This window comes from Martes martes, assembly GCF_963455335.1.
Source record: "Martes martes genome assembly, chromosome: 13".
NCBI classification, from domain to species: domain Eukaryota; kingdom Metazoa; phylum Chordata; class Mammalia; order Carnivora; family Mustelidae; genus Martes; species Martes martes.
In genome coordinates this window covers 62,378,148-62,397,630 of record NC_137901.1, presented here as the reverse complement: position 1 = coordinate 62,397,630, position 19,483 = coordinate 62,378,148, and the positions used below count along the sequence as shown (strand labels likewise).

General features: G+C 53.3%; 1 protein-coding gene across 4 annotated transcripts in view; it reads right to left on the bottom strand.

The window, feature by feature from the left end:
• Positions 1-19,483, bottom strand: part of TXNRD2 (thioredoxin reductase 2) — a 49,371-nt gene that overhangs the window by 29,379 nt on the left and 509 nt on the right. For 3 of the 4 annotated variants that reach the window (XM_080821534.1, XM_080821536.1, XM_080821533.1), the window contains exons 2-8: positions 16,229-16,297; positions 8,346-8,402; positions 7,857-7,998; positions 6,932-7,006; positions 5,154-5,232; positions 4,600-4,662; positions 997-1,067 (exon numbers count right to left, since the gene is read on the bottom strand). In XM_080821534.1, the coding sequence (XP_080677660.1) occupies positions 997-1,067; positions 4,600-4,662; positions 5,154-5,232; positions 6,932-7,006; positions 7,857-7,998; positions 8,346-8,402; positions 16,229-16,297 (556 nt within the window). The remainder of the gene's footprint in view (positions 1-996; positions 1,068-4,599; positions 4,663-5,153; positions 5,233-6,931; positions 7,007-7,856; positions 7,999-8,345; positions 8,403-16,228; positions 16,298-19,483) is intronic. The other variant, XM_080821535.1, reaches the window with a different exon arrangement.

The following is a 19,483-nucleotide window of genomic DNA, read 5'->3' as shown; positions in this document are numbered from 1 at the left end:
AAACATCGAGGAGGAGAGCACACGCGTGCCCGTTCACACACACTGCCCTACACATACACTTGTGCCCACACGCCCATCCTCCCTGGCACACTTTTCCACCTGTATTTTGTCAAAGCCAAGTCCCAAGGCAGTGGAGAGCCTGCTGACGACAAAGCCTCTGCTGCCCTCTTGTGGCCATTACAGTCCCAGTCCCTGAGAGCACGGAGTCCCCCAGCCGCCACTCCCAGGGCCTGTGTGGACCTGGAACCCCCCCCACAATGGCCTGCTCTGTGGGGACAGGAAATGCATTTAGTGCATTAATACCCACTCAGGGAGTGTAAAACTGCTCACACACTGCATGTCTCATTTCCTGGGCTACAGTTTCTGAGAACTTTGGAGACTTTGCTGCTTTTCAGAGAAGCCCAAGTTTCAAGCCAGGGGAAAGGGGATGTTTAATCAAGGACTGCAGAAAGGCAAATGGCTTTCCCAGAGGACCTGGCCTTGCTTTCTCCTCCTGGAACATCTTTCTTCTGTGATGTCCCTGACGGGACTCCCTGGAAGCCCAGGGCTCTGGGAACCCTGTTTGAAAACCACTGCCCGAGATAGTGGCTGATCCATTTAGTAATACACGGGTCATCACTTCCAAGACAGGCAACAGCCCCACCAAGGGGCACAAACACCATCCTCCCTGTCCGTAGACAGGAAAGAATGCACTAGGGAGAGAGGACCAATGTGTTGTTCTGAATGGCTCTGATGCTTGGAAACTGTGAACAAAATAGGATCGCCAGGGATGCCTGGGTGGCTCAGCCATTAAGCATCTGCCTTCAGCTCAGGTCATGATCCCAGGGTCCTGGGATCGAGCCCCGCATCGGGCTCCCTGCTCAGTAGGAAGCCTGCTTCTCCCTCTCCCACTCCCCCTGCTTGTGTTACCTCTCTTGCTGTGTCTCTCTCTATCGAATAAATAAATAAAATCATAAAAAAAAAAAGATTGCCATTAAGGCACACATGGGGTCTTACGTTTTTCCAGGGGATTCCTTCAGCCAAAAGAGGTCATCACTTGTAATTCCATATTCCAGGGCACCTTCGATCTATCCAGAAAAACAAAAACAAAAACAAAAACAAAAACTATCAGCATGAGAAGAGTGTCACTCGGCCTGTGCCCAGAGACTTTCCCCTCAAAGAAGATGACCATTTCATAGACACAACTCAAGCAGAACCACCCCAACCCACCCCTGGGGGTGCTTCCCTGCTCTACACACCATCCTTCAGGTTGTGGCCTCTAAGGACAGGTGACCTGGGTTTATCTGACTAGGAGCACCACGAGCTTTCTGGGCAAAGCACCCAGTACTCCTTGGCTGTTCGAGGTGGCTGGGAGCCGGTGTGGGGCCCGCAGCTTTTCCCTCCCTGCCCTCCAGGGCCTTGCCCTTGATCCAGACGCTGGGCTCAGGGAGGGCAGCAGGGAAGCAGAGTGACACAGGGTATGGAGGGGCAGGCTGGCCCCAAGGGCACTGATGCTCCTGGGCACCCTCGAGGGAGCCCAGGAATTGCACGGACTCCCCTGATTCCCAGCAGAGCCTGAGGAGGTGCCGCTAAGCAGATGGGGGAGATCCAAGGACCAGAGTCCTCTCCGTGGCCCATGAGAGTAAGAACAGTAAGATGTGCTGGTGGAGAGGAAGCAGAATGCAAACAGTTTATGATTCCAATTGGCAATACAAATAAAGTCAGGAATTTCTCGGGTTTGTGGAAAGAAAACCAAAAGGTCTAGAAATCAAAGGGACTAAAACCCAAGCAAGCCTTGGCAGGCACCCAGGGAGGAGGTGGTGGGGGTAGGCGGTAGGAGAGCGGAGCAGCCACTGAGCTTCCTCCCCCTGGGGCCAGACAGCTCCTGCTCTATTCCCTGCTGGCCCAGGGAGATACGGCGGCCTCCCAGCCGAGGTCCAGCAGGCTGGGGCCCAGATGACCGCCCAGCTCCTAGGAGCAGACTGTGGCCTTCGGGGGCTATTATGCGGAACCAAGATAGGCCTGGCTGAAGGGTGAGGGGTCGCTAATGGCTGCGCACCTCTGTCTGTCGGCAGCTACCTTGAACAATAGCACTCCACCACCCGACAGAGCCATGTAAGCCAGCCAAGGGCCACCTCTGTGCACAAGCCACCGGTCCCCTCCGGAGGCCGCTCTTGCGAGCCCAACAGCTGGAAGCAGGCATGGTGTTCCTCTGAGGACCAGAGTGTGTCTTTTCCACCATGCCCCTCTATTCCCCGTTTCCAGAGAAAGCACAGAACCAAAAGGGGAGGCTTGGGATTTGGGCATCTGAGGAGAAACGAACCAGTGCCTTGTTCTTCCACCATCTGGAGGCAGAAGTGGCCTCTAGGCCCAGGGAGTCTGTGCGCCTCGTGCACTTTGCTGCAGTCCATGTGGAGGCTCAGGGCTTGTGCTGTCTGCTTCCCAGGGCCCCTGGGAGACCCACGAAGATATGTGGCCTTGGCCAAGCGCCTTTCTGCTTCCCATCCCCCCCTCCATGACCTTGACCATATAGCCCCTTCCTTAGCTCCACCTGCCTTGTGGGAGTGACGGCAAAGCAGTGCCCTCACAGAAGACTGGGCCGGTAAGGGGGACGTGGTCAAAAAACAGTGGTGCAAGGACCTCCCAGTGTTCACCCTTCCATAAAAACAGCCAGACAACTAGCAACAACAGTCAGATTCAACTTGTGGAGAACTCCAGAAATGAACGAAAAGGCTGCGGCAACACAGGGAATATTTAGTTAAGAAAAATGGCTGAAACTTGGTAAGAACGGTGAGTTTTGTGGTGTTGTGACAGACTATAGACCCATCCCTCAGCACAGCAGCAACCTTGAGCAAGGGTGAGCATCTTAAAAGACACACCGGGGAGAGCCGAGCAGAGCCGGGCTGGAGCCCTGACAGAGCTCCTTCCCAGGACACAGTCATCGGTCGACCTGGCTGGGCTTCCCCAGGAGACCCCAACTCAAAAGGCTGGTCTTCAACCTCGCTTGACCTTGCCCGTGGCCAGAAGCCTCTCTCTGAGCAGGATCTATCCCGTGACGGATGTCATAGCTGCCCAAGACAATGGATGACAGCAGAAACAAGCAACGCACCATCCCAGAGCTTAAAAGGAAAAGCCAAGGAGTGAGCTGTCCATGGGGGCTTTGAAAAGCTCCTGCATACTCCTGGGGACCTAGAAGGCCGGGTGTAGGCCCTGGGCTGCACACACACCTGGGAAAGGCCTGAGACAACCTGAGCTCTCACTTTTGGCTGGCCTCGGGGCCTAGTACAGGCAGGAAGTGAGAGCTAAGGCAGAGTTTCTGGCGCCTGGCTGATGGCCCAAAGCTGGCCCTCAAATGCCTACAGAATCCCTCAGCAAAGACTGGGCCATTTCTCCCGGCATTTCAGGAAATCTCTATCTAGTTACTTGCTGAGCACTAAGCCAACTGAGCAGAGACCTCGGTGGCCTCCCTTGACAAAGAACAGACTTTACAAAATCGCTTCAGACATACAATGGCAATAAACAAAACCCTGTAGTGGAGAAAGATTCAGATTTCCAGAATTCGTGCGTTACTTTATTTGAACTACTCAATGCTCGAAAACAACAACAAAATTGTGAAATGCAAAGAACCAGGAAAGCATGACCTTCACACGTTACTGGGGGGCAAGGGGGTACGAGAAATGGTGCAGCCACTTTGGAAAATAGGTGGCCGGCTCTTCAAAAGGTTAAAAACTGAGTTACCGTATGACCCATCACTCTGTTCCTAGGTCTAGAGCCAAGAGAAGTGCAAACTTCAGTCCACAGAAAAACTTGTTCACAGCAGCATTATTCACAACAGCTCAAAGTGCAAACAACTCGGATGTCCATCAACGGACAAGTGGACAAACAAAATTATGGTCCAGCCACACAATGGCTCGTTATTCAGGCATAGAAAGGAATGAAGGTCTGACCCAGGCTACCACGTGGATGAACCTTCTGCTGAGTGCAGAAAGCCAGGTACAAAGGCCACATGTTGTCTAATTTCATTTATGTGAAGTGCCCAGAACGGGCAAATCCACACAGAGACAGAAACCAGACTAGTGGTTGCCAGGGGCTGGGGAGCCAGGAACACCAGTGACCACTCACGGGACAGAATTTCATCGGGGGCATGAAAATGTTCTGGAATGAGGTAGTGGAGACTGACGGTTGCACAACTCTGTGAACGGTGTGAAAAAGCCCCTGAATCGTACCCTTTCAAAGGGTGTATTTTATGGTAGGAGAATCTTATGTCATGATGTGGAGTGGGGGCAGGAAGTAGAGGCTTGAGTTCCGGATGTTCCAACACCCTGAGGCTGAGCAGAAAAGGAAGAATCAGCAAAGAGAGATAAAGGAGACCAGAGGCAGGGGTGTCCCAGAGCCATGTGAAGAGTAGGGGGATGTGGGGGTCCTTGCCGGCCTGTGTCCATAGAACGGAGTTGAGAGAGCATGAGAAGGTAACCAGAGTGAATATAGAAAAAAAAATTATTATTATTTTTTTTTTAAGAAAAGAAAGAGTAGGGGGTGCCACTGGTGTGGGAAGCGTGAGCCGGGAGACCGTGAACATGCCCAGGGTGCGAGGGAAGGCTGTGTGCTGGGGACACTCACGTGGGTCGGGTACCTCGGCCGCCCTCCGGTAGCAATGACGATATGCTCAGCCGAAAGCAGAGTCTGAGAATAAACGGAGGAAGCTGTGGTCAGGCAGGTCTGCAGAGGCTGCCGGCAGAGATGCATGCTTTCTAATGACAGCCCCTGCCTTGCAGTGTGGACCCTGGGGCCAGCAGTTCATGGGGTCCCTCAGAGCTGGGAGCCTGTCCAGGGTCCTCAAGCCAGGAGGGAGCCCAGCAGGAGGGGGCAGAGAGACATTCAAACTCCAAGCACCCTGCAGCTTACACGGGCCCCCGCAGGTATCTCATCACCTCCGACCCCTGCAAAACTCCTAGAGGGTCTGATCACCCTGGCGCAGCAGGCAGCTGGGCACCATGTGCCTCTTGGTGACGCGTCTCACCCTCCATAAAGCATCATAACCAGCCTCAGAGGGATCTGCGGTCAATTCCCGCAGTGCTCATTACTGAGAACGGCACTGAGGTCGAACAACGCTGGAGTGCTTGGAAGGGTCAGCAGCACCCAAGGGGAGCCACTCGGGAGAGCTGGGCCCTCACCTCTTTCCCGCCTTTAGCGACACCACAAACCGTGTGTGCGTCGACAAAGCTGGCCTTGATGTTAAAGTACATGACTTTTCTGCAAAATAAAAAAACAGACTGTTAAAAATTTCCTCCGCAAATTAGGCGTCCCCGATGGGACCAGATAGGGAGCAGATGGCTAAAAGGCGAGCTCGGGGCTCACAGCCCCCTGTCCCCCGCCCAGGTCAGGGCAAGGGGTGAGTGGAGAGCAGCACTGGGAAGTGTGCAGGGGGAGGAGGGCCATGGATCCCTGGAACTGTCAGGACAGAAGCCAGCTCGGGATGGCCCCAAGAGCCCAAGTATAGCCCTGGCGTGTGATGACAGACGTGGCTGGGCCTCCCCAGAGCCCAGCCTTGTCACCTGGACACATTCTAGCAGGGAGCAGAGGCCCTCCCTCCCAGTGACCCCCGCCACCCGAACGACCAACTTCCGGCAGACAAGGGATGGTGCCTACCAGATAGGCATCACCCCCTGCCTTTAGGGGATAGTAAGGCTGGAAAACAGGTATGACAAAGACAGAATGCCAGTCAGGTACATGGTGTGCAGAAATGATCCACACCTCCTAATAATGAAGGCCACTCCGTACGGTGGGTTCTTGGCGCCTTTGGTAAGGCTTCACCACCTCGACTGTACGTCCTCCCCACAATCGTGCCCTGTGACTCCATTTGCCACCTGGGCTGTAAGAACCAAGCCCTCACTCACCCCCATGGCCCAGTAACATCCAGAGGACACAGATGTAAGTTCCACATTGGCTTTCTTCTGTGGGCATCTCAGAAGGTGGGCTTGGGCCTGCCTGGCACTTGCCTGGGAGCTGCCTGGGGCCAGCAGGAAGCATGGTGGAACCCTGTGCTTCCAACAAACTGTCCTGGGGAATACTGAGCCCCACACAGAGGAAAAGTGATAGGATGCAACTTAGCTCCCTGAGGTGGCGGGGGAGGCCTGGGATGGGCAGGTGGGCCACTTCCCCCGCTCAGCAGTCCTGGGCTTCATGGGCACAAAATGGTTGCCTACTGCATAGCCCCAGGAAGACTCCTTGGACCCCAGCACATAGTGCTCAGATGAAAGCCACCAGACCTCAGAGGTCACACTGTCCCCTCCATGACCTGCACAGGCAAAGGGCAGAGCTATAGGGCTGGGAGCCAAGCCTGGCCAGAGCCGAGTGCAGCCTGGGGCACCTCTCCTTCTGGCAGCAGCTCCTTGGGGAGGACGCTTTGGCATCGGGGCTGAGGGAGCCCAGAGGGCTGATGGGACCCGGCCAGTTCAGGCCAGAATGATCACGTTGGACGTGGTGAGGTATGGGGTTCAGAGTGTGCTGGCTGGGCATCCTCTTTGCAACAGCAACGTGGGGCTCACTGGGCTCCTTCCACATCACTGTGGTCGATCCTGCCAGAAGAAAGGCCACCTGCCTCGAGGAAGGCATTGGCCACCGGGATGGCCCTCTCCGTGCCCCCACTCTCCGGCCCTTGGACTCCGCAGTGCCAGCCCCAAGCATGCCTCCTCCCTGGTGTAGACCCAGGCACCAGCTGTCCCGCCAACACGCCCCTCTCCCCCCTCGCTACTCCAGGCTCTGCTGGTGCCAGCTTACAGGCCGGCCTTTCATTCCCAGGGCCCTGGCCCCATCCACCCTGTGTGCATACATCCCACCCCACGGGCAGGGACTTCTTGTCTTGTCACTGCCGAGCCTCTGGTGAGAGAGTGCCCACCAAGGGAAGGAAGGTCCCCAGAGAGGGTGGGAGGGCTGGCCAAGGCCTCAGTACCTATCCTGCAGCTGGACCCGGTGCCCCCAGTTCAGGGACTTGACATGGTTCTGCACGGCCTCGGCCATTGTCGTCCTAGGAACACACAGGACAGGTCAGAAACCGCCACAGGAGCACGAACTGCTGAGTCCCACAACACATGAGGAGATGCAAATAGCGAGTTAGCAGAAATCCTGAGAAACAAGCTGATTCTAAAGGTGGAAAAACATTGGGAGCCTGGGTGGCTCAGCTGGATATTGGAAAAGCGACTGCCTTCGGCCCAGGTTATGATCCTGGAGTCCTGGGATTGAGTCCCACATCAGGCTCCCTGCTCAGCGAGGTGTCTGCTTCTCCCTCTGACCTTTCCTCTCTCATGCTCTCTCTCTAATAAATAAAATCTTCAAACAAAAAAATAAAAATAAAGGTGGAAAAACGTGACATCTATGCCCACAGCCACTGTCTCTGTCTTGGGTCTGGGGCTGTGGGCCTTGGGCCTCAGGGAAAACAGGGGCTTTGGGCCCCATTTGGGCCCCTCCATCGGGACACATCAGTGGCCCTGAGTCTCAGTCATCTGAGCACCACTGAGGGGCCTGTGTGCAGCTTGGAGCAGACCTGGTGCCACCTGCAGAAGCTATATCAGTTTCTCGCTGTGCACTAGTGGCCCCTGGACCGTCCTTTGTGAGGGTGTCCTATGTGAGGATGTCCTATGTGCCACAGGACCTTTACCAGCATCCCGGGAGACACAGCAGCCCCCGACCCCAATCAGCAGTGATAGCCAAAGTGTCTCCAGACTTTTCAAAATGTGGAGAAGGGGGTCGCCCCTGGGTGAGTGTTCCTGTCTGGTAGCTGACTCCCGTAAGGGTTAAGGGGGCAGCAAACCTCCTCCCCCACCTTCCTCCCCCACCCCAGGAGCACAGAAGTGAAGGGAGTGGGCAGGACTCCTCACCAGTCATGCGGGACCGGCTGGAGGGCCCAGCCGTAGTGGGGGGCATCTCGGACCATGCCCCCCAGCAGTGCTGCCTGGTGCATCAGCTTCTTAGGGATGCAGCCAACATTCACGCACGTGCCGCCGAGGCCCCACCTGGTACCTGGCAGGTTGGGAAGACCCTGCTTAGATTCACAGTCGGGGTCCGGAAGGCTCTCCAGTTCCTCTCCAGCCGGGTAAGAGTCCTTTCAGCTCTCAAAGTGCGCTCAAGTGCGCTCCGGGTGAACCCTGCCCTGGGAATTTAGTCTCCATGACTGTAGTCAGAGTGGTCTTTAAATCAGAACAAAAACTTTAAAGTAAGGGCAGCTGACTTGCCAAGGAGGACACTGGCCAGAGATCCCGGGCAATGGTGGCAAAGCGTTCCGGGTTCAGCTGCCGCCCCCATAAGTGAACCAGGGCTCCATCCTCCTGCTCCTCCAGGACAGATGGCTCCCTTCTGGGGCTACCTACCTCGGGGGGAAGGCTCCACGTAGTCTACCACGGCCACCTTCTTTCCCAGCTGAGCAGCTGGAACGACAAGAGAAGTGGGAGGGTGGGGAGCTCCTTTGGGGCTGGGGCTGAGGACCAGACGAAGGCAAGGAAGGAGCCTCCCACCAGCTCTGCACCCAGTCTCCCCACCTGCGTGCTGCCACATGGCTGTGCTGCCCATGGTGGGACCCCGTGGGGCTCTTCTTGACTACAGCCTTCATCCCACCCACCACAGTGCCAGGACCTAGTGGGACGCCCTCCCTCCTTCATAAGCCCACTGCCGCAGCCCTCCCTTGTGTCCTGCCACAGCCAGGTCTAGCCCCGACATTCCGCAGGAGCCCAGTGCCCACCTGGCGCACACTAGTAGGCATCACAGGGCACCCACGCCCCGAGAGAGGCCCTGGACTCAGAGTTTCCCTTGGCTCTCACCCCAAGCCCTCCCAGTGGACTCGCTCACCTCCTCTGGTCCCCACCGGACATTGGGGGGGCTCCCACCCAAGATCTACTCTTGTGGGCATTTGCTGCCTCATTCTCAGGGTGAGGAATCGAAAGTTCCGAAGTCAAAAGGCACGTACAGAGTCAGCCAACTTCCAAAGGGGGAGGGAGATCTGGGTTCCAAACTGCACCTCCTGCCTGGAGTCTCCTGGCCTCCCCCACTGGCTGCCACCAGGTTCCTCCCAGGGCCATGAGTCCCAGGTGCTAACCCTGTCACCAATTAGCCTGGGTTAATCGTGGGGCTTCCCCTTGGCTTGCCTGGGGAGCTGCACTGTGAACCTGGGCTCTGGACTTGACCGCCCTCAAGGGCATGCCTGACTTAAACTTCGTGACCCATGAATGTTGGACATACTACAGAACACTCTTGATCCATGGTCATCGACCAAGAGCAGAACAAAGTTTTAGAAGCCTTCACGTAAAAACCCATTTCACTTGACTGACCAATAATGGGATTGCAGTGCTTGCTTTAAAAACTCCAGCCAAGGGGGTACCTGGGTTGCTCAGTCGGTTAGGCATCTGCCTTCGGCTCAGGTCATGATCCCAGGGTCCTGGGATCGAGCCCCGCATCGGGCTCTCTGCTCGGCGGGGAGCCTGCTTCTCCCTCTCCCTCTGCCTGCCACTCTGCCTACTTGTGCTCTCTATCTCTCCATCAGATAAATAAATAAAATCTTTTTTTTTTAAGATTTTATTTATTTATTTGACAGAGAGAGAGATCACAAGCAGACAGAGCAGCAGTCAGAGAGGGGGAAGCAGGCTCCCCGCCGAGCAGAGAGCCCGATGCGGGGCTCGATCCCAGGACCCTGGGATCATGACCTGAGCCGAAGGCAGATGCCTAACCGACTGAGCCACCCAGGAGCCCCAATAAATAAAATCTTAAAAGAAAAAATCCAGCCAAGAGGACTCTTCACACATGCCGAGGTCTGTCTTCCACAGCTGACCACAATGGAGCAACAGGGACTAGATTTATCCTTGCATCTGAGACAACCAAAGATCCAGAAGAAATACATAAAATAATGCTTTCAAGAAACTGAACATCAGAAGATCAAGGAGAGTGATTCTTGGAAGATGGGAAGCAAATACGGTGATGCAGCATGGGGAGGAGGCCCAGGCAGAGTCCACTGGACTCCCTGGCTGAGGAGAGGGCTGGGAGATTGGGGAGACTAAGGCAGCCAGAGCTCCAGGCACAGAGGACCAGAGAGGAGAGAGCTGTCCAGAACCCCAGATAGTTGATTGGTACATGTGTGTGAGGAAACTACAGTGGCCTGGAAAGAACCATTCAGAAAGACTAGAGGATAAAGTACTCACACAGGGCAGGAAATAGTGCCTGTTCCCAGAAGCCAGACTGGAGAAAACACATAATTCCTGGAGAGCTGGGTAAGTACTAAGGTCAGACTCTAGTCACTGAGAACGACTGGGCCCAGCTCCAGACCCACTGAACAAATCTTAAGTGGAAGATGCAAAAGAATCAAACTCTCTTCCCTGCATCCCAGAACATGCTCGAAAATGTATCTAGGAATCTAAAAATATCCAGAAGCCAGGAAGAGAAAGTCCAAAGTATCTGGAATTCAACAAAAAATGACCAGGCATGCAGAGGAGTGGGAAAAGATAAGACCCAAGAGAGAAATAATCAGTCAACAGAAACTGGCCAAGAACTGACACAGAATTAGCAGAAAAGAAGAAAAACGAATATTGTCACTGTATCCCACATGTTTGAAAAGTTCAGGAGCACCATGGAAGATACAAGAAAGGACCCAAGTCAAATCTGTAGAGATGAAATTACAATACAAGAGATGAAAAAATATATCACGTAGGATTAATGGTAGATGAGACCTCGCAGAATCTTTTATTAGTGAATTTGGAAAAACGGGAGTAGAAACTCTTCAAAATGAAGAGAATGCCCAAGAGCTGAGGGGAAACTTTGAGCAGGCTACATATGTGTGATTGAAGTCTCCAAAAGCGAAGGAGAAGAGTTAGGATGGGAAAATTCCCTGAAGAAATAATGGTTGAAAATTCTCACAACTTGACGAGAACGATCAACCCACAGACCCAAAAAACTCAGTCAACTCTAGCAGAAAAATAATTAAGAACTACACCAGGGTTGCACCCTCTTTAAATCACTCAAAACGGGCACCTGGGTGGCTCAGTGGGTTAAGCCTCTGCCTTCAGCTCGGGTCATGATCCCAGGGTCCTGGGATCGAGCCCTGCATCAGGCTCTCTGCTCAGTGGGGAGCCTGCTTCCCTCTCTCTCTCTCTCTGCCTGCCTCTCTGCCTACTTGTGATCTCTCTCTCTGTCAAATAAATATATAAAATATTTTTAAAAAGTCACTCAAAGCCAATGAAAAGAGAAAATCCTGGAAACTACCTGAGACAGAGACACATGACAAAGGAACAGAGATAAAAAGGGCAGCAGATGACACCAGAAACAACGTAGTGAGAAGCCAGGACAGCAACATCTCTAAAGTACTAAAAGAAACTAAGAAAAACTGTCTACCTTGAATTCTCAACCTAGAGAAAATATGTATTTTTTTAAGATTTTATTTATTTATTTGAGAGAGAGAGAGAGAGACCATGCTTGAGCAAGGGGAGGGGCAGAGGGAGAGAGAGAATCCCAAGCAGAGGCCGTACTCAGTGCACAGCCCCACGCAGCGCCCAATCTCATGACCCTGAGATCATGACCTGAGCTGAAATCAAGAGTCGGATGTTCAACCGACTGAGCCATCCAGGCGCTGCCCACACACCCGCCTCACCGAGAAAATACCTTTAAAAAATAGGGGCGCCTGGGTGGCTCAGTGGGTTAAAGCCTCTGCCTTCGGCTCAGGTCATAATCCCAGGGTCCTGGGATCGAGCCCCACATCGGGCTCTCTGCTCCGTGGAGAGCCTGCTTCCTCCTCTCTCTCCCTGCCTGCCTCTCTTGCCTACTTGTAATCTGTCTGTCAAATAAATAAATAAAATCTTTAAAAAAAAAAAAAAAAAGGCAGGGGCACCTGGATGGCTCAGTGGGTTAAAGCCTCTGCCTTCGGCTCGGGTCATGATCTCGGAAGCTTGGGATTGAGCCCTGCATCAGGCTCTCTGCTCAGTGGGGAGCCTGCTTCCCCCTCTCTCTCTGCCTGCCTCTCTGCTTACTTGTGATCTCTGTCAAATAAATAAATAAAATCTTTTAAAAAAATAAATAAAAGCAAGATAAAGATGTCCTCAGACATACAAAAGCTGAAAGAATCCATTATTCTTAGAGCCATAGTACAAGAAATGTTCATGGACATCCTCAGGGTAGAAGAAAAATCATGCCAGACAGCAACTCAGATCTATACAAAGGAAAGGGCACCAGAAATGGTGACTTCTCATTAGTTTAATCTTTCTGGAAGGCAACTGTTTAGACAAAATGTAACAATGGGTTATGGACCTCATAACATGTCAAAGTAAAACGTATGGCCACATGGAATAAAGGCTGGGAAGGGAGATGTGCAAACACACTACCATTGCAAGGTTCTCGTACTACATGTGCATTGGACCATATCACTTGCAGGTAGACCATGAAGAGTTCACGATGTCTTCAGCAAACCCCCAGGCAACTACCTAGCACCATATTTGTTACGTGAACCCGAGATGGACTAGAGGCCCAAGTGTCAGGGCTGAAACTGGAAAAGTCTTAGGAGGAGACACAGGCATACATCTTTGTGAGCTTGTATTAGACAACAGCTTCTCAGATACCAAAAACATGCCAAAAAGACAATAGGTAAACTGGACTTTCATCAAAATAAAAAATGCTTGTGCTGCAAAGAACACCATCAAGAAAGTAAAAAGATAATTGACGGAATGGAAGAAAGTATTTGCAAATCACATGTCTGAGAAGGGTCTAGTATCCAGACTATGTTTATGTAAGAATATGGAACATATGTATATGAACTCATGGAGCAGTCATGAAAACACAAATAACCCAATTTCAAAATGGGCAAAGTTGGGGCACCTGGCTGGCTCCAGTGGGGGAGCGTGAGATAGGGGCCAATTCGAATCCTCCAACAGTGCTGGTGGGAATATAAAATTACCAAAAGTGGAAACAACCAAATGTCCATCAATGGCCAAGCAGATAATAAAATGTGATCTGTCCATGCAATGGAATGATATTCAGTCATTAAAAAAAAAATAAAGTGCCAGCGTACACTCTGTTGTGGATGAACGCTGAAAACAGCATGCTAAGACCACATATTTGTACGAAATGTACAGAATAGGCAAATCCATAGAAAGAGAAATCAGATTAGTAGTGGCCTGGGGCTGAGGGGTAGAGGGGCTGAGGAGTGGCTGCTACGGGGTACAGAGCAGTTTTGGGGATTGATAAGAATTTCTACAACTGATATGATGGTTTTACAACTCTGTGAATATACTAAAAATGACTGAATTATGCACGTTACATGAATGGATAGTATGGTATGTAACTTAATCTCAAAAAACACTATTAGAGGGGCACCTGGGTGGCTCAGTTGTTAGGCATCTGCCTTCGGATCAGGTCATGATTCCAGGATCCTGGGATTGAGCCCCACATCGGGCTCCCTGCTCGGCGGGGAGCCTGCTTCTCCCTCTCCCACTCCCCCTGCTTGTGCTCCCTCTCTCACTGTGTCTCTCTCTCCAATAAATAAATAAAATATATTTTTTTAAAAGCTATTTGGAAACATATGAAACACTTAGCGACAAATCTGACAAAAGCTGTAAGTTGAAAACTACAAAAGGTTGTGGAAATAAATGAAAAAAATACCTAAAGAAGAAATATACTACACAACCTAGCAGCTCTACTTTTAGGCATTTATCCAAGAGAACTGAAAACACGCATCCACACAAAGACACTGTAGCACCGTTCACAGTAGCCCCAAAGTGCCAAGAACCCAAATGTCCTCCTGCAGGTGTACATGAACAGACAAAACATGGTGTATGTGTACGACAGAATGCTGATCAGTGATAGAAGGCAATGAGCCCCGGACACACACAGCATCACCGACGAATCTCAAAAACAGTTAGGCTGTGTGAAAAAAGCCAGAGAAGAATACATATGACACGGTTTCATTTATGCAAAATTTTAGAAAATGCAAACTAATCTTCAGTGAGAGAAAGCAGATTATTGGCTGTCTGGGGATGCAGCAGGGAGTGGGGAGCAGGAAGGGGATCCCAAGGTTTGAGGAAACTTTGGGGTTTGTTAGGAGCTGAGTCATGTCCCCTCCAAATTCTTCCCCAGAACCTCAGAATGTGACCCTTAGCAGACAGGGTCTTGATAGAGGTGGTTAAATTAGAATGTGACCATATAGGCGGGCCCTATTCCAATCTGACTGGGGAGCATAAAGAGAGGAGATCGGGGCATAGATATGCAGACGAAAGACCATGTGAGGACCCTGGAAATGATGGCCATCTGCAAGACAAGGACGGAGGGCTAAGAAGAAACAATCCTGCTGGCACTTTCATCTCAGACTTCCAGCCTCCAGAGCTGCCCCAGCAAGTGAATACGGGGGTGATGGCTACATTTGCCAGTGTGACTGTGGTGCTTGGTTCCACAGGTGTGTGCCCATGTCAAAGCGTATAGCAAGTCGTCCTCTTTAAACATGTCTGGTTTGTTTTACGTCAATTATAGCTCAATAATGTGTAGAAAAGGGCGATAATCCACAAGAAGAATGCCGCTGTTCCAAAAGGCAAAGACAGACCTGGGAACCGTGGCAGGTGAACGGAGATGGGCCTCTGCAGATAAGACACTGGTGTGGACACAACATCCAGGGCTTTCTTCTGCTGTAAGGGACATCACTGGGACAACTGGCTGTCTATACACTGTTTCTTGCGGTGGCTTTGTGGTCCAGTGGGATGAGGACTCGTGTCCCTCTGTGGGCTCCCATATCAGCTGGGAGACTTCCCAGGTTCCTCCCCTCTGCCACAGGCCAGCACTCTCCTTTGCCCCTTGGAGAAGAGTAGTGCACAGCAAATTTCCTTTATGCCAACTGGCCATGATTCTAAAAACCCAGGATCTGGGGTGCCTGGGTGGCTCAGTTAAGCATCGCCTTCGGCTCAGGTCATGATCATAGGGTCCCAGGATCGAGCCCCACGTAGGGCTCCCAGCTCAGAGGAAGTCCTGCTTCTCTCTCTCCCACTCCCCCTGCTTGTGTTCCCTCTCTTGCTGTGTCTCTCTGTGTCAAATAAATAAATACAATCTTTAACAAAAATAAATAAAAGGGGTGCCTGGGTGGCTCAGTGGGTTAAGCCTCTGCCTTCAGCTCAGGTCATGATCTCAGGGTCCTGGGATCAAGCCCCACATCAGGATCCCTGCTCAGCGGGGAGCCTGCTTCCCCCCAACCCTCTGCCTGCCTCTCTGCCTACTTGGGATCTGTTTGTCAAATCAATAAATAAAATCTTTAAAAAAGAAAGGAGGGAGAGAAAGAAAGAAGGGAAACGTCAGAGGGCTGTCCTTTCATGGTCAGGGTGCCTGCTCAACTCCCTCTTGTTGCAGCTCCGTTTCTCCGCTGGCTTCCCCCCTCCCTCACCCACATCTGTCTCCTTATCATTTAGACAGGCAAGCAGACAGCCAGGCGCTCCTCCAGCAGAGTGCAGAGCCCCACAGTGAAATGCTGGGTCTGTTCCCCACCCAGATTAGTGGCAAACTGCAACGTACGGTCTCCAGACGCCTCTGGGGCCAGCCCTTCCATTCAACCCACCTTCACTGAGCACTCCAGGGTGCCCAGGCCCTTCCGGGTGCCCGGTTGAGGAGAGAGAGTAAGACACAGACAGCAGGACAAACCGGGATCTCTGTGGGACATGCCGGGGGCCAAGAATGAGGACAGTGGAGCTGGGGACGGGGACCAGATGGTGAGGCTGTCATTCTAAGTAGGGCTGTCTCAGCAGCAAAGGCTGAAGGAAGGTGAGTGGAACCCTGCAGCTAACCAGGCAGGCAGAGAAGAAGACCAGGCCGGGCAGACAGCCAGGGTACGGAGCAAGGCCAGAAAGACCTTCGGGAAGCATCTGCAAAACACCGAGGTGGCGAGGGGCTGGAGTGGCACAAGGGAGCAAGGTGTGGGTGGTGGGAGACATGTCAGATAGGTGGGGGCAGATCCCACATGGCCCGGGACTGGAGCCCAGGAGAGCCAGCTAAGACCCAGGCTACCCTCCTGCCTACTGGGTACTGCACAGACACTGTGGAGTGGCAGGGAGGAGGGACTGACAAGGCTCCTGGGGTGACTCTGGCAGGATGTAGAACCCCAGCTACAGAGATAATGCCCTCTACAAAGCCATTCAGGGTGCATCTCCACCCAACTTTGAGAACAATGCAGCCCTCTTGGCGGGTGGGGAGGCCCTGAAAACTTGGAGGCCCTGCCACGCCAGCAAGACGCAGGGCACAGGACACATACCTTCCTTCGCACAGGCCAGGCCGCCAGATCCCCCGCCAATCACCAGGAGATCATAGTTCTGCCGGCCTGCTGAGGAAAAGGGGGACAGGTGAGAGGAAGGGCCAGGACAAGTCTGGGGCACGGATCCCACAAGGTGCCGCATGATTTCCAAAGGGTAAGCAGCTCTGCCCAGTTAAATGTGGTATGGGATCCGTGTTATTGGAGCAAAGCCCGCAGCCCATGGCGGTCTGGGGTGACAGCGCATCCCACATCCAGGCAGAAGACAACCGCGGTATCCCTCACCGGCACAAATCCTGAAACTAAGCAACGGCAGGTGAGGTTGGCCCAGGGAGCATCACCACCTTTGCAGCAACAATCAGGTCAAGAAGAAGGTAATTTAAGTGGCAGAACAGCTCTGAACTTAAAATTCGCTGAATATTCTAAGCCAGACAGGGATTAAAACACTTTCCTTGAGTCTGTCTTTCAGTTCCAACAGTCACCTTTTGTTCTTCATGAGGAAAAATGAAAAGCAGTCCCTGCATTGGGCAGCACACCCTGGCCTCTCAGAGTGCCTGGTGCACTGTGAGCCCTGGGATAGAAGCGACTCTGAAATGCCTTTTGGGGTCCCCACGATGTCACCTGGGAGGCAATGCACTCCCACACCCAGCACAGAGGCTGGCTCACGTCTTTGCTGCCCTGCAGAAGACATTCTCTGTCTCTCTTCGGCAAACCGCTGGCAGGGAAGGCAGACAAGGGACAGCCAGAAAGGAGAAGAGGGAGAAGAAGGGATTGGGGGGGGCAGGTAGGGGAAGAGCAGGTGTGTCTTTAGGTGTGGCCTGTCGGTCAGAGCTCTGAGCCAGGGCCCAAGCCTGAGATACCCAGCACCAAGCACCGGTCCACTCCCTGTAGGGAAAGGAAGAAATCATAGAAAATCATCAGTATGTGGGGAGGGAGACAGGGTGCCAGCTGCTGTGTTGTGTCTAGAGCTGACCATTGCTCCTGGGCCAAGCACCCAGGTCCTGGGATCAAATCAGGCTCTGCCACCCAAGGCCAGAGCAGCTGGAGTAGGGCCTCAGAAATGAAAAGATTGTATCTTCCTTTGGGGCCATCTTGACCTTCCTGGTGGGCAAGGCTGTAGAGAATACTCCTGAGGTCCTGCGTCCCTCAGGGACCTCGGCTTTGTAGGTCCCTGCGCTCACAGACAGGTCCAGGACTTGAGCTCCTGCAAGGACACAGGAGCTCCAGCCTAGAGGTGGCCCTGCCTTGCAGCTAACGAAGCTAGGGGAGCTGGCTAAAGGAGCTGTGTCCCAATGCTCAGCTGGTGGCCTGCTGCCACCAGGCCCACCCCTGGCTTTGTACCCACCCCATCTGAGGGCACCTGAAATGTGTACACAGGCAAACGTGGGACCGAACGGAGCCACAGCTTGGTTCAAACAGCCAGTCCAAAGGAGAACCAATTCCAGATTCAACCCAGGGGGTCTGAAGAGGCCTCAACTTTTGTCAGTTATTCTGGTGGCTTTGATATGAGCCCAAAGAACCGAAGACAGACTGCTGGCTGGAGAGAAGCAGCTGCAGGTTCCCCCAGGGAGCACTCTCTTCTGGCTGCTCTGGGCTGGGGGAGGGGGGGACGTGAAGCTTTTGCCCAGGACAATACCCCTACCTTCCATTGCAGGTGCTGATGTTGGTCCTTCCTGCTGACAGAACAGGGTCCTGGCTAGCTCCAACTGTCCCCAGCTCCACACTGTCCCCTCTGCCTACTATCAGGCAGAGGGCAGAGCAAGCCACCGAGCTTATCTTTGTAGGTTTCCCCTCCCCAACTGCTGCCCATACCCTGGAGCTCTGCCAGTCGGATAAACACTTGGACGAGGACTCTACCTTAAGGACAGGGAAGGCGGATGAGGCAGGTGCTACTCTGAGGGGGCTACCTGGGGACAAACCACTCCAGTGCCTGGGGCAGCCTTCCAGCCTCACTTTCCCCACTGCACGTTCCGGGCTCAGTCCCAGAAAGGCCTGTCTTCTTTTCACTCTGAGCCCATCGTCCTTTACTTTTCTGCTCCCTGCAAGTGTGGCAAGGCCAAGTGAATGGTGCAGTACTCTGGGAGGGCCAGCAGAGGCTTTGCTGTGTGTCCACAGGCACGCTGACCACCTCAGGGAGCCACCTTGGGAGTCCTCCTGTGCTGGTAGCAGGTGTTAGGGGACAGGTGACACCAGTGATAGTGTCATTCTGGTTCCTGTTCTGGAGTGGCATGGGCCATACCCCCAAGCCTGGGATGGCGCACGTGCCTCCCTGCTCTCAGATGGAAAGCTGGGCTCAGAATCGGACCTTGTGTATGCTTGTTGGGGGTTGGCACTGTGCCCAGGCCCTGTTGGCCCCTCACCACTGCAGCTAAGTAAGCTCTAGCCTTGGGGCTTCCTTCCCCTTGCTGCCCAAGGACCATGGGTACAGAATCTCTAGGGCTGGCCAGCTGGAAACAAAAAAGCTCGACCCCACGGTCATCCCGCTCTGCCACAAGGCCAAGGTTACAGTGGCCTGAAAGGCCTTGGACTTGTAACGGCAGCAGCAGCATCTATTACTTGCATCCAATGGGGTGAGGGCCCTACCGCATAGCTGCTATCCTGACCCATGCACCAAGGATGATTTCAAAGACTGGGGGCCTTGGCCAAGGTCCCAAGGGCCAGCAAAACCATCCTAAGGGCAACACTATCTCCCCTTTTCCTAGGATTCCACAGACCCAAGGCTCCCCAAGGCCACAGCAGCACACAGCTTTGCCTTTCCATATCTACTGTCAGCACCATTCCACAGCTGGCCAAGCGCCCTGCCATTCTCCCTCTCACAGTCACCATCTCGGTGAAGGAGTCCTCATCCCTTCTTTGCTCAGGCCCCTCAACACTCGTGCCCCTCAGGGAGTCATGCAAAGTCTGGGGGCCAGTCACCAAGCAGGCATGTGGTGGGGAGCACATCATTACATGTGGGGCTGGCCAAGTCACCACGGCAAGTGGTGGCCCTGTGAATGGCACCACTGGGGGGGCCATCTGCTTGGCTACAGGTGACCCGGCACCCAGTCAGTCCCTGCTCTGGAGCCTGGCACCGCCCCCTGAGCCTGGTGCTCTGATAAATGATCCTGGTTTGATTGGTGATCCTTGGTGGCTCCAGGAGGACAAGCCAGGTACTGTCCGCCACCCCAGGGTACCCGCAAAGCTCTGCAGACAGCCAGTGCTTGCTGCCCATCAGTTTGCAAGCGTCCCCGTCCCCTCGAAGACTCCATGCAGTGCACG